Source organism: Bombina bombina, chromosome 6, assembly GCF_027579735.1.
Source record: "Bombina bombina isolate aBomBom1 chromosome 6, aBomBom1.pri, whole genome shotgun sequence".
NCBI classification, from domain to species: Eukaryota; Metazoa; Chordata; class Amphibia; order Anura; family Bombinatoridae; genus Bombina; species Bombina bombina.
The window spans coordinates 651,571,036-651,586,893 of record NC_069504.1 but is presented as its reverse complement, the minus strand read 5'-3'; the positions used below and the strand labels follow the sequence as shown (position 1 = coordinate 651,586,893).

The 15,858-nt window shown below is 36.3% G+C and overlaps 1 protein-coding gene across 1 annotated transcript in view; it reads right to left on the bottom strand.

Moving 5' to 3' along the window:
* The window catches only part of LOC128663385 (semaphorin-4B-like), a 118,987-nt gene extending 103,588 nt beyond the window's left edge, over positions 1-15,399 (bottom strand). Inside the window, exon 1 of the mRNA XM_053717691.1 lies at positions 15,058-15,399. Coding sequence (XP_053573666.1) covers positions 15,058-15,178 — 121 coding nt within the window. The 5' untranslated portion in view covers positions 15,179-15,399. The remainder of the gene's footprint in view (positions 1-15,057) is intronic.
* Positions 15,400-15,858: the final 459 nt, after the last annotated feature.

Genomic DNA, 15,858 nt, shown 5'->3' with positions numbered 1-15,858 from the left:
TGGGTATAGCCAGAGGAGGGCTGGTTATAGGGTCAGTGGTATCTGCATCAGTATAATAAAACCCAGCACTATATAATGACACAGTAGTGACACTGGCACATGGGTATAGCCAGAGGAGGGCTGGTTATAGGATCAGTGGTATCTGCATCAGTATAATAACACCCAGCACTATATAATGACACAGTAGTGACACTGGCACATGGGTATATCCAGAGGAGGGCTGGTTATAGGATCAGTGGTATCTGTATCAGTATAATAACACCCAGCACTATATAATGACACAGTAGTGACACTGGCACATGGGTATAGCCAGAGGAGGGCTGGTTATAGGGTCAGTGGTATCTGCATCAGTATAATAAAACCCAGCACTATATAATGACACAGTAGTGACACTGGCACATGGGTATAGCCAGAGGAGGGCTGGTTATAGGATCAGTGGTATCTGTATCAGTATAATAACACCCAGCACTATATAATGACACAGTAGTGACACTGGCACATGGGTATAGCCAGAGGAGGGCTGGTTATAGGGTCAGTGGTATCTGCATCAGTATAATAAAACCCAGCACTATATAATGACACAGTAGTGACACTGGCACATGGGTATAGCCAGAGGAGGGCTGGTTATAGGATCAGTGGTATCTGCATCAGTATAATAACACCCAGCACTATATAATGACACAGTAGTGACACTGGCACATGGGTATATCCAGAGGAGGGCTGGTTATAGGATCAGTGGTATCTGCATCAGTATAATAACACCCAGCACTATATAATGACACAGTAGTGACACTGGCACATGGGTATAGCCAGAGGAGGGCTGGTTATAGGATCAGTGGTATCTGTATCAGTATAATAACACCCAGCGCTATATAATGACACAGTAGTGACACTGGCTCATGGGTATAGCCAGAGGAAGGCTGGTTATAGGATCAGTGGTATCTGCATCAGTATAATAACACCCAGCACTATATAATGACACAGTAGTGACACTGGCACATGGGTATAGCCAGAGGAGGGCTGGTTATAGGGTCAGTGGTATCTGCATCAGTATAATAAAACCCAGCACTATATAATGACACAGTAGTGACACTGGCACATGTGTATAGCCAGAGGAGGGCTGGTTATAGGATCAGTGGTATCTGCATCAGTATAATAACACCCAGCGCTATATAATGACACAGTAGTGACACTGGCACATGGGTATAGCCAGAGGAGGGCTGGTTATAGGATCAGTGGTATCTGCATCAGTATAATAACACCCAGCACTATATAATGACACAGTAGTGACACTGGCACATGGGTATAGCCAGAGGAGGGCTGGTTATAGGATCAGTGGTATCTGCATCAGTATAATAACAACCAGCGCTATATAATGACACAGTAGTGACACTGGCACATGGGTATAGCCAGAGGAGGGCTGGTTATAGGATCAGTGGTATCTGCATCAGTATAATAACACCAAGCACTATAAAATAATGATTTTCCATTTCAAATGTACCTTGGTGTCCTTCACTAAGGTCTGTACTTTGGAAAATGTCCGCCACAGCCTTTGTCTGTGCCTATCCCTGTTGATAGCTCCAGTATACTATCAGCCTAATATCCATTTAAGGTGGAATCTTAATGGCTCACTCATAGTACAAGAAATTAATTTTAAAAAGCACAATCTTCTCTATCACAATAAAAAAGCAAGAGGCTAATAACGTAAATTCATTGCAGACACATGAGAAAGGTTTGCACATTAAGCAGTACCTAGCAGCATTTTCCATCAGAGTCTGCTTGATGAACACTGGAAGTCAATAAGTTTGGCGCAAATGGCTGTTCTGGCCTGAGAAGAAATGACTTTTTCATATCTGGGAAAGCTGCCATGTGGCGTGAGAGGCGCAGCACAAGTTAACTACAAGCAGGTGCACAATACGCTTGCAACAAGAAGCATTGGAAGGAAGCATAAGAAGTTATCACTATCAAGGAAATGTGAATATCTGGTTTCAGGTGATATAGAACATATGTTTTATACACAGGATGTTATCAGACCCCATTACTAAAATGTGTCTAGTCATTTCTATCTCACACCGGAAAAGCTTTTATATATAATGTAAATATCCCTACAAAACAAAGGCCTCCAGTACTTTTACTATACTGCTGCACGTCTGAAAACAAAGGTCAGCGCATTGAAGGGATATGAAACCCAAAATGTTTATTTCATAATTCCGATAGAGCACGATATTATAAAAAAGCTTTCCAATTTACTCCTGTTCTCTAATTTGCTTATTTCTCTTGGTATTCACTGTTGAAAGAGCAGTAATTCACTATTGGGAGCTAGCTGAACACAACAGGTGAGCGAATCAAAAGAAGCAGATATGTGCAGAAACTAAGCTAGCTCCCTTGTTGCTCCAAAGAATACATAGGTATGTTTATTTTCCACAAAGGATACCAAGAGAAAGAAGCAAATTTGATAATAGAAATAAATTGGAAAGTTATTTAAAAATGTATGCTATTTTATAATCATGAACATTTAATTTTGACTTTATAGTCCCAGGTGGTACAACGTCTTCCACTGATTGGCTCTGGCGACTATACATATCCCCAACTGGATCTATACTGTGACTGTAGGAAAGACTACCTAAAACACAATACAATAGAACTGGAATACTATTCAAAAGTAACCAACACATTAAGGTGGCATTGTACTCAAACTTCTCTTTAGTTCCATCGAACATTTTAATTTAGGGACAGTCAAGTCCAAAAAAAACTTTCATGTTTCAAATAGGGCATGTACTTTTAAACAACTTTCCAATTTACTTTTATCACCAATTTTGCTTTGTTCTTTTGGTATTCTTAGTTGAAATCTAGACCTAGGAAGGCTCATATGATAATTTCTAAGCCAATGAAGGCCGCCTCTAATCACATGATTTTGTATTTGCTTTTCACAGCAGGGGAGAGCTAGTTCTGGTAAACCTATAGATAACATTGTGATCACGCCCGTGGATTGTGGCAGACACTGCACTAATTGGCTAAAATGAAAGTCAATAGATAATAAATAAAATGTCATGTGATCAGGGGTCTGTCAGAAGATGCTTAGATACAAGTTAAAGGGACACTGAACCCAAACATTTTCTTTTGTGATTCAGATAGAGCATGAATTTTTAAGCAACTTTCTAATTTACTCCTATTATCAAATTTTCTTTATTCTCTTTGTATCTTTATTTGAAATGCAAGAATCTAAGTTTAGATGCCGGCCCATTTTGGTGAACAACCTGGGTTGTTCTTGCTGATTGGTGGAAAAAATCCATCCACCAATCAAAAAGTGCTGTCCAGAGTTCTTAACCCAAAAAAGCTTAGATGGCTTTTATTTCAAATAAAGATAGCAAGAGAACGAAGAAAAATTGATAATAGGAGTAAATTAGAAAGTTGCTTAAAATTGCATGCTCTATCTGAATCACAAAAGAAAAAAAATGGGTTCAGTGTCCCTTTAATCACAGAGGTAAAAAGTGTATTATTATAACTGTGTTGGTTATGCAAAACTGGGTAATGGGTAATAAAGGGATTATCTATCTTTTAAAACAACAAACATTCTGGTGTTGACTGTCCCTTTAAGCTTTTATTTTTTAGTTCAGGCAAAAGTTTAATATATCTTCACTACTTTGAACAGAGCTTTCATATACACTACACTCCTCAAATAACGCTGCAATGGTGTATAATAAAAAACTGGTTTAACTCATTGCACCAACAGGACGTATATATATGTCATGTGGTGCATAGTCCATTGTACCGCATGACTTATATATACGTCCAACCTTTAGGAAGCCCATGCAGCTCTTGGTTGTCAAGTGACAGCCGAGAGCTACAGGCATCTGTCTTCATATGGTAACGGAGCATGAAAGGTGCTCCGTTACCATATGAAGGCAGATTGCTTGATCGTTACATACAGTGACACGGTCTGTGTCACTGCCTGTAACTTGCATCCATTTGTTTGGGAGGTGGGAAGGGTCAGGTGGGAATTCAAATACTATTACCCTTACCAGCTAACTAATTAACCCCTTCACTGCTGGGAATTTCAGAAGTGTGGTGCACACTTTTAGCGGCCATCTAATTGCTAAAAACTATTGCAAAGCCATGCATGTCTGCTATTTCTGAACAAAGGGGGCCCCAGAGAACCTTTTACAACCATTTGTCTGATGACTGCAGTAGTTGTGTGTAAATCATTTCAGTGAGAAACCCAAAGTTTGTGAAAAAGGTTTTTTTTTTTTTTTAATATGATCGCATTTGGCGGCAAAACAGTGGCATGAAATATACCTAAATGGGCCTAGCTCAATACCTTAGGTTGCCTACTAAAATATATATATATATATATATATATATATATATATATATATATATATATAATTTATTTGATAGGAAAATAAGAAAACAAGGCTCTATTTCTGGTTAAATGGAGTGATAGCAGAAATGCTAAAAATTCTTTGGTATTTTGGGCAAGTTGTTCTCTGAAATTCCGAATAGTGAAGGGGTTTAAAAAAAAAAAAAAAGAAAAAAAAAAAAAAGGTTTAGACCACAGCTTTTAGCATTTTTTACTGGCTTCTAAATTACCTTGACTGATGAGGAGTCATTACCCATTACTCTATGTATTACACATTCTGTGACGTGTCAGACTCCTAAAATTGTATAGAATTGCCAATGTAGAAACTATGAAATGCTTAGTAGCAGAAACAGAAAAAGCAGAATAAACCTCTACAAATGCTTCTCCTTCCTACAAGGAGGTCTTCTTTGATTCATATATTTTTTGTTTTCCTCTGGATCAAGGTTCAATTCCTCAAATTATACTTGAAAGCAGTGCCTATATGTAACATTTTAGAAGTCAAAAATGACTTAGAATAAAAAAAAAAAAGCCAAAAAAAAAAAAAAGGAAAACCTTTCATTAATAAGAAATTGTTTTTTCAGCAACTAACTAATTCTTACTGGTAAGTACTCTCACAGGAATACTTGACTACCAGTTTACCACTTTCATTCCTACTACTGTCTTTTCCTTGTTCTAAACATTAGGTAATGCTATGGAACCAAATATTATTGTCTACCACAAGCTCACTCTATGCTATACAGATATCATAAACAATTTACTTTTGTTGTCTAATTTGCTTTGTTTTCTTGGTATCATTTGTTGAAAAACATACCTAGGTAGAATCAGGAGTACTAATGCACTACTGGGAGCTAGCTGCTGATTGGTTCTTGCACGTATATGGTTTGTGTCATTGGCTCAACCGATGAGAATGAAGCACATTTGATAATAAAAGTAAATTGTAAAATTGTTTAAAAACATAAATTATGCTTACCTGATAATTTCATTTTCTTCTGTATGAGGAGAGTCCACTGTATCATTCCTTACTGTTGGGAAATACTGAACCTGGCCCCCAGGAGGCGGCAAAGACACCCCAGCCAAATGCTTAAATACTCCCCCTACTTCCCTCATATCCCAGTCATTCTGCCAAGGGAACAAGGAACAGTAGGAGAAATATCAGGGTACAAATGGTGCCGGAAGAGAAAATAAATTTTGGTCCGCCCATCGGAGTATACAGGCGGGGGCCCTGGACTCTCCTCATACAGAATGAAATTATCAGGTAAGCATTATTTATGTTTTCCTTCTTAATATGAGGAAAGTCCACAGCATCATTCCTTACTGTTAGGAAAACTATACCCAAGCTCTAGAAGACACTGAATGATAACGGGAGGGGTAAAAGAAATGCGGACCCTAATCTGAGGGCAACACAGCCTGCAAAACCTTTCTCCCAAAAGCTGCTTCAGCCGAAGCAAAAACGTCAAATTTGTTGAATTTTTAAAAAGTATGTAAGGAGGACCAGGTAGCCGCCTTACAAATCTGATCCATAGAGGCCTTATTCTTAAAGGCCCAAGAGGAAGTCATCACTCCAGTTAAATGAGCCGTAATCCTCTGAGGAGGTCTAAGTCCTGCTGACTCATAGGCTAAGCGTATAACACTCCTCAACCAAAAAGATAAGGAAGTCGAAGAAGCCTTCAGACCCTTACACTTCCTAGAGTAGATAAACAAAGAAGAAGTTTGTCTAAAATCCTTAGTAGCTTGAAGATAGAATTTCAAAGCTCGAACCTCCGTATCTTCTGACACTTCTCTGCCAACCTCCTGTGATGAAAGGCAAAGAATGACTGGGGGATGAGGGAAGTGGGGGCGGTATTTAAGCCTTTGGCTGGGGTGTCTTTGCCTCCTCCTGGTGGCCAGGTTCAGTATTTCCCCAACAGTAAGGAATGATGCCGTGGACTCTCCTCATATTAAGAAGGAAATTGGATGCTGTATCTGAATTTTGAAAGAACATTTTGGGGTTTCAAGTCCCTTTAAGTCTTGCATGGGTTTTGGCAGCCAAGAGGATAATGAAAAAAAATGCTGCCTCCATTAACAAAACACACTTATTCAGTGGAAAGTTAGATAACAAGGTAATCTGAATACATACTGCAATGGATACCTGATATATTTTCACAAACCTGAAAGTACAGATAGTAGTGGTACAAATATATAAACCTTGGAAACCAGGTAGAATGTTTAGAGCCAGACAGAACTTGTAACTGGCAGGTAAATGGAACACAGAGATACTGATACTGAATGAATTGTATGACCGAGTAATATACTGGATTTTTCCATCTCTGGACATATCTAGAATAGCCTGGATTTTTTACATCTCTAGATTTATCTAGATCAGGTTGATATAAAATTTTCAGTGCCTGGGCTGGCATAAAAAGTATTTTTTTTTTTTTTAAATGTGTCTGTGAGGTGGGATTTGTGCTTATCAGCCAGTGAGAAATCAGTCCTTGAGGTCCAGATGCATTAAAAAAAATACCTTGCTATTACCCTTAAAATAAAATAAAAAATCAACTAAGTCAAAACATTTTTGTATGAAAAAAGTTTAACATGTTTAAAGATTGCTCTCCATTTACATTTTTCAAGTTTACTATAGATTTGTGGGTGAGGAATATTATGTATGGGCAAACCTTTGTGCTAGGGAGTGGTGGGTGGATTTTAAACTTCCAATAACCTCTCCTCCCTGACAGTTTGATGGCAAACCACTGCCATATGCCAAGTGTGTCAGATGAATGTTCACTGAATTAATCCTTTCATTAATTCAAGTCACAAACCTTGATTCTTTTAAACAAGAATGTAAAAAGAGTTTAATATAATATAAAATGGCATATTGCTCCTTTATGTTTATTTTTGTATATGAAGTAGCTGTTTTTGCTGATTGATGTTTGATATATATACACCCACAAAGCTCAAAGGACACATAATCAGCCTGTAGTGACAAACACTGAATTGTGTGGAAAAAAAATATATGAAATGGAAACATATATATTAAATAGTTGAAAACTAAAACCAAACCCTTATTATATGTGCTGAAAATAGCATAGGCGAGGATAATATCTGCAAATTCTCAATCTGATCACAAGTTAGGAAGAGTAATGCACAATAGTTATTTTTTAAAATCACAGAGACCTGGCCTATGATAAAAGGCAGTTATTCTCCATTCATAATCATAACTTTGGAGTAGCAGTATACAATATATATCCTATTCATCCTAACATCCAATCGTATTATCTGTCATGTGATTCCACTCTCTTTATTGATTCCACCCTCTTTGCTGTCTGCTGTTATAATGAAATCAAGTTTCGTTACAGGTTATAAAAGTCCTGCCGTGCCACTATGCACTCACTGCAGATGTGCAAATCGCTGTGCATGAGTATATCTTGCTGTGCACGACACGCAGCCCCCAGCCAAAACCCCTAGGACATGCATACGTAACGGTAGGAGGAGTACAGCGGCCATTTCAAAATGGCAAGCGATGCCAAACACTCTATTTTTACTGCATGGGATAATGTTCATTGCTGTAATCAATAGGCAGGAATTCAAATAATGTAAGTCCTTTTTGGGTGTAGGCTGTCCCTTTACTTCTCTGTCTATAGACAATGGTCAAAACATAAAGAGCAATTTAAATGGAAAATATAACCTCTCTTCCGCCCCCACTGGGAAATTGCTTGCTGCCTCTTGTTTACATAGCTCTTCTATAGAGAATACTAAAATAGTCATTTTCAGTATAGATGGTTGTTTCAACAGGAAAAAGCAGCCAATATAAATAAAAAATAAAGGCAAATTAGCGATTTATAAACAATTTTAAACATTCCTGCATGTAAAACAGCTCTTTGGAATACATTAAAGTGGTGACAATTTTACAGCACAATGTCACTTTATCATCAAATCCACAATAAAGTCCAAACCGAGGTTATAACAACAACTAAATATATATTTTTGTGATCGAGTGCACTAATTATCAATCTTATAAAAAAGGGAGTGAAATGTTTAATAATTATAAAGGATTGTAAAACATCACAAACTAGATAGTCTTAAAGCATGGTCTTTACATTAAAGGGACAGTCTACATTGAATATAAAGTTACTTTTTCTTAAAAGTGAATGTCAATTTTGATGCTAAAGTGCCCGGTTTTTAAAAATTCGTGTTGTGAAAAAAAAAACAAACAAAAAAAAAACTTACCTTTTAATCTTGACAGCCGCTCCAGCTTCCTCCACCCATCGCAAAGCCTCTTCCTGGGTCTAAAATGAGGAATCTGGCTTCCTCCAATCACGGCGTTGAATCAGACACTGATTCTGACATCAGAAATGGCTTGTAACGACCGGAGGAAGCTGGAGCTGCTGTCAAGTTTAAAAGGCAAGTTTTTTTTCACAACAGGAGTGAAATGTAAATTTTGATGAATTAAAGTGCCCCTGTTTTTAATTGAATTTTTAAAAACCGGGCACTTTAAGATCAAAATTGACATTCACTTTAAAGTGAAGGTAAAGTTACCTTTACGCTGATCCCAAATTGAATTCTTTATCCAAATTTAATAGGAGTTTCATTCATGCTTTTTTTTTTTAAATCTTCTTCTAAATGCAGTATTCTACGTTTTTATTTCATTATTTTCCGATCCGCAAATTCAACCCGTTTGCTGATTTATTTATTTTTACTCTGGCCGTTAGGCGGCCGTGACCACACGTCATCCGCCTACTTTATTAAGCGCTCATGCGCAACAGTCTAACACTTCCTCTCTGACTACACACGCGTTGCCGTTAGCAGTTGTGAACTTGCGCATGCGCATTTAGACTGTATTTCGTGAACATGCTTGTGAGATTATACATATAGAGCAGGTGGGACCGCTCTATACGTCAGAGGACATAACTTCAGGAAATAGAGATCGGGAGGAGCTATCCTCTAAACGGTAACGAAAAATAGTGATATAAAAACAAAAAAATAAATAAGAAATTTGAAAAATAAAGTTAGCGATTAGATTATAGTACGATTAATGAATGCATTGATAGATTAGAATAGAGCAAACTTTACCTTCACTGTAATGATTTCCCCCAGAGTATCCTCTTGCATCTTATACAGCTTTCATAAGCAGAGAGTATTGTAAACAACATTTAAATTATTTTGCAGTGTTTTCCAAAACGAAATGGCCGCTGAACTCCCCCCGATATTTATCCTAATCTTTTAAAATTAGATGGGTCTGTTCTATAGCTGGAGAATTACACCCACAGTCTCTTTGTTGTAATTAGATAGGTGCTATGAACAGAGGACAGCAATTTTTTGAACTACAAGAAATACCAAACATGGTGAAAACTGTTACTGTGCAATAATAAAATACATTATTTTTTGCACTTTTATATCTCTTTAAGAAGATTTACTGTCATGTTGTATTCATCATACCCTTACACTATCTATTTTGCTCACATCTCTGTGAGTGTTGTCAGCAGTGAACAGTTATTAAAAGGGATTTTAATTAATTATTTTTGTGTAAATATTTTGCTTTACCCCACGCTCACTAGAGAGGTCAAAAAGCTAAATCTACAAGCTAGGCTTTCAAAGTGTTGCAAAATGCCTCCAAGCAGAATTTCCAGGTTACACAATTTGCTTTTTACCTCTCTAGGGAGCGTAGTAAAAAAGCTTGATTTTACACATAAGCAAGATGCTTTTAACTGGGTACCACTGATCTAAATTCACTGGGAATCAATGTAACCCCAGGCTCTTTGTATGTAGCATTACATAATGTGTTCAGGAGCCCATGTAACTACTCTACATTTGCTGTTCACAATACACAGAGCTTGTTTGATTTACATTACTGGGTAACACAATATAGCAACAAAAAGTATAATAGCTGTATGCACCTTTCACCTCTACTCTTTAGATGCAGAGCCATAGCATTTACAGAAATAAAAACTACAGCTTTATAGCTGAAAAAACTGGTGAGACAATGACAAGAGGAATATGTGTGTAGCCACCAATCGCCAGCTAGCTCCCAGTGGTGCATTGCTGCACCTGAGCCTACATAGCTATCCTTTACAACTAATGATACAAACAGAACAAAGTAAATTTGATTTAAAAAAAAAAAAAGAAAAATGTGAAAAGTCTTAAAACTGTACAGTCTAACTCACTAGTTTTCAAAACTGTCCTCATGCCTTTCTAACAGGTCACATTTTGAGGATCTCTAAACTAGATCACAGGTGAAACAATCAGCTGATTAGTAAACATTGTTATTTTACCTGCTCTCATCCAAGGCAATCCTGAAAATCCGTCCCGAGGACAGGTTTTAAAACCAGTGGTTTATCTGTATCATGAAAGTTTAATTTTGACTTTAATGTCCCTTTAAAGCAACATGTGCAAATGAAAACAAAAATACTGGAGAAATCATTAAGAGAAAGGCAACCAATTCCTTCCAACGCTGGCATATACAGACCCCACATTCGTCAATAGGAAACCTGATAATCTTAAAATATCACTTTACTTCTGACAACATCTCTTGAGCACAACGACCCCCTTGCATACACAGGTAAGCAATGTGTCTCAAGCCTACTTCTGAAGGAAATGAACAGTGGGCAGCAGGCCAGCATGCACGTGGTAAGCAAGTGCTGTACAGAAGATAGGAGATTTTAAAATTAGGAGGTTGCAACGAAAAGAGTTTTCCCCTTGGGTACAGAGTGGTACTTCTTCTTTGTGTTTGTGAGGGTTAAACACACAGTAGTGCAGGGTCAATACTAGTCTTAAAATGATAATCAAATTATTTTTTTATTATTTTGGCCCTTTAAGTTATCCAAAGCACAAATAAATAATTTCATATAAATTGATGCAATGATAATTTGCTCAAACATTGAAAATAAATGTAATGTAATATCAGTTAATTTTAACTTAATAGTGGTTACATTTTAAATGGGTGGTCGGCTGGTGTGCCCATTAAATAGGTCAAAGATTTCCAAAGCTAGGCAAATTCCTAGAATCTGCAGTTTACATTCCCCTAAATGTTTTACTGATCTACCTACTTTACAAAACTAGCATATGTCTAATGAGTCAATACCCAAGGAAAATAATAAAAAAAAAAAACTTGTCTTTATTTTTAGGAAACCTTTTATTGAAAACACATGAATACTACATAAACACTTCTCAACTAATATTAAAAAATCACTTTTATGGAATAAGGAATGTGTTTGCCTTTATTTCCTAATCATGGAACTCAAACTAACATTAACACATTTCTAGAAGACCAGTTTAAAGGGACACTCAATCAAAATGAAACTTATTATTCAGATAGAGCATGCCATTTTAAACAACTTTCCAATTTACTTCTATTATCAAATTTTCTTGGAATCCTTTGTTGAAAAGGCTGAAATGCAATACTGTGAGATAGTTTTAACACATCAGGTGAGCAAATGACAAGAGGCAAATACATGCAACCACCAATCATCAGCTAGCTCCCAGTAGCGAATTGCTTCTATGCCTACCTAGGTATGCTTCTCAACAAAGGATATCAAGAAAATTAGGTAAATCATATTATAGAAGTATAGTATTGAATGCTGTTTAATAGAATGCTCTGCCTGAATCGTGAAAATTTAATTTAGACTTTACTGTCCCTTTAATCCTGTTTGATGCTTTCGAACAAAAAAAAACAAAAAAAAGAGGTTTATAGCAGAACTCTAATCTCTAGATATATACAGTTTTGTCTCTGTAGATTCTATTCCTGTTATGTTGTAAAGTTGTCTTGAACACAGCAATGTAATGGTATAAAGGAACCTTTAATTTTTTTGTGGACGCAAAAATGTGAGGCACTGTGAACCTCCGTGTGTGTGTGTGTGTGTGTGTGTGTGTATATATATATTTTATTATATATAAAAATAAATAAAATCTCTTATTTTAACACTTTATTGCCTAGGGTAACTAGTATTATGCCCAGTAAAATTAACCCTTTATTGCCTACAGTAACTAGTATTATGCCCAGTAAAATTAACCCTTTATTGCCTACAGTAACTAGTATTATGCCCAGTAAAATTAACCCTTTATTGCCTACAGTAACTAGTATTATGCCCAGTAAAATTAACCCTTTATTGCCTATAGTAACTACTATAATGCCCAGTAAAATTAACCCTTTGTCTACAGTAACTAGTATTATGCCCAGTAAAATTAACCCTTTATTGCCTATAGTAACTACTATAATGCACTGTAAAATTAACCCTTTGTCTACAGTAACTAGTATTATGCCCTGTAAAATTAACCCTTTATTTCCTACATTAAAAAGTATTTATGCCCTGTAAAATTAACTTTATTGTCTACAGTAACTAGTATTACGCACTGTAAAATTAACCCTTTACTGCCTACAGTAACTAGTATTATGCACTGTAAAATTAACCCTTTATTGCCTACAGTAATGGGGTTAATAGTTTATAACTGATGGCATTGCAAGGGTTAATAGAAAAGATTGAATTCAGTATGTCAATATGTGCACTAAGGACAGTGCTGTTTTCATTTTAGAAGCTCTCTGTGCAGTTTCTTCAAGATGCAACATTGTATTAAGAAACATTGCATAGAAAACATCAACAGTGGCTGGGAATTTAAAACGCTTGTTTCTCCCATAGAGAATAAAATACGCTAAAATAAGAGATTTCTCTCTATCTCTATACATATACACACAAACACACACACACACGTATATTTTAGCAAGGAAGAGCACTCTCACTTGGTCAAACAACTGCCAGGGTGCTAGTGGATAGTCTGAGGAAGGGGATACTTTGTCCCCGAAACGTCACTTACTTTTCACAGTAAATAACTGCTTGAACAAGACCAGAGAGTGCAAGTCTTTTTTCTGATATAAGCAAGCGGGGATACTTGCCTAGATGTACTAAATTTCCTATGCAAATATTTACATTGATTTAATTTTGAGACATGGAGGATTTTAATTTCAGTTTTTTATCTCCCTGAATTTTGGTTTAACCATGAAAATAGCTTTAACAATGCAGCAACCAGAAATCTATCTCCTACTGATGAGTTCCAAATAGAACGAAACAGGCTTGTCTAGTGAGTGATTTCTGGTTTGCTGTCATAATCCTGTTTAAAAGGATCGCTGTGTCAAAACAGTATTTTTGAAGCAAAAAACTGAGAATTTGCATATCTAATTTGCATATATTACCCACAATTCTCTTGTGCATTGGAAACATTGTATATTAAGAATTTCTGGGGAAAAGCAAGCGGGGATACTTGCCTAGATGTACTAATTTCCTATGCAAATATTTACATTGAGATAGATATATATATATATATATATATATATATATATATATATATATATATATATATATATATATATATATATATATATATATATATATTGATCCATAAAAAGCTGAACTAACCCAGCAATGTGTATATATATATATATATATATATATATATATATATATATATATCTATATATCCTCTATGCTGCCTATAACCTCCTGCTCAGTGCCACAAATTTTCTTGCACCACACGTGCCAGTGGATAAAGTTACAAAGGTTTACATTCACGTGGATATAAGTAAAAATAATGAACAATACAGAATTAGTGGCTATAAATGTCTAATGACTGTCAAGAAAGTGCAAGTCCTATGGTTACAAATCCTTGGCAGTTGGCCATAAGTAAAGAAGAATTCTCTAATGTGATTTATGCACACAAGCCTTAGGTAACACTGAATAAAACACAAATGAAAGTAAAATAGATATTTTCCACAGATAAAACTAAAATCAGGAGCAAGCAATAGAAAGGGTGTATTGTGTGTAAGATAAATTATAAAAATGTATATTACTTTATAAAAGGAAGAGAATTGTACAGAAAGTATTTAAATGTCTTACTGATATAAAGATATGCAAAAAATCATGCTATGACAATGTACTGCCATACATATATATAATTGTATTTCAGATCATTCAAGTCCTTTTAGCTAATTATTTATAAAGCATGCAGTTACATGTGTTACTCTACTATACAGGCATTGCAAGAGTTAAGTGACCATTTGGCCAGCCTCCAAATAGAAAGGTTGGTCATAACATGTCAAATCTATATAGAGAAGAGGTGAAGGGGGTTAAACCCTAACAAAACACAGCAGTGTAGGTTGAGAAGTTTCCTACCAGTTACCAATTATTAACACTATTATGTATTAATGTATAGCATAGGTCCTGGAAACAATACAGGCTAAAATTGAGTCTTAGCTACCAAAGTCCATAGCATATGACAAGGCGTGAAAAGTATACTATGAAAGCCTATTACATTCTTCAACTAGCAAAGGGGGCTTATGGTCACTCTGCCAATGTGTACATCAAAATGCTGGGATGAATACAATGGTGCTGTCATCTGGGAATGAAGGAAAATTAAACGTTCCTCCAGAAACACCATTACTGAAAAATATCCTAGCATTGAACTCATCTGGCACCCCTCATATGAATTTTAATAGATTTAGCTTCTGTTAAGAATTAACTTTTTTTTCCCTTTCTCAGAGGGAGTAAACACATCTGCAAAATCTAACATCTAATAAACAGTCAATTTAAATCCAAAAACGATACACAACCATATAGAGTTCTGTTATCCGATAGTGTAAACATTTAATGTGCAGGACAGGTAGCAAAAAAAAAAAATAGAGCTAATAAAAAAGTAATTATCATACAACTGTTTAAAAATAGAAAAAGTTGACTTACCATAGTGAAATGTGACCCTTGGAATGACCTCGTCTATGGCTCCCGTAGTCAAGACAGTGGTCAGTATGTGACCAACGACAAAGAGCAGGACCGTAGTCCCCATGGCTGGCTGAGAAAGCATGCAGGGCTGTTTGTATATCCTTTTAAATCCGATAACTCCTCTGTGCGTTTTCTTTCTTCACCGTTTTCTTTTTTCCTGCTCCTCTTCCTGAATAAACTTGAGATTTGTAATCCAAACAAGAACCAGCAGAACGAGCCTGATCAATCCTGATGCTGGGACAGAGCTGGGCTCTTCTCTAAGGTTGCAAAACTTCCAGTGCTTGTGAGACTGCGCTCCACCTCCACTTCTAGCTCTGCCCTCACTCCCTGCAGCCACGCCCGCAGCAGACCTGTGACACACACGGGAAATCAGTCACTGAGCACGGATAGGATTTACCCTCCTGCACCTCTGGCTAGAGGCAGTGGGAGGAACTCAGATTTATTTACATTTAAATACGTATATGTTGTAGCAAATTCATCTGACTGACAGACCTGCCAAAGGGGAAAAAAAAACTTTCGGGTTTGGTTAAAAAAAAACTTTTATCAAAATGCAGTTGACATTTTGTTTACCAAACCACATTGTGAAATATTTTAAACTTGTTTTCTTAAAATGAAATGCAGTATCTATAATGTACACCCCCTCCCCTACTCATACAATACAAATAATTTGCTAAGCTTGTGTTTCCTATTTGATATACTATGTGATATAGTAAAATATGTGTGCAAGAAGTTGAGCTATGAACTCTCTGTTAATATATTCAC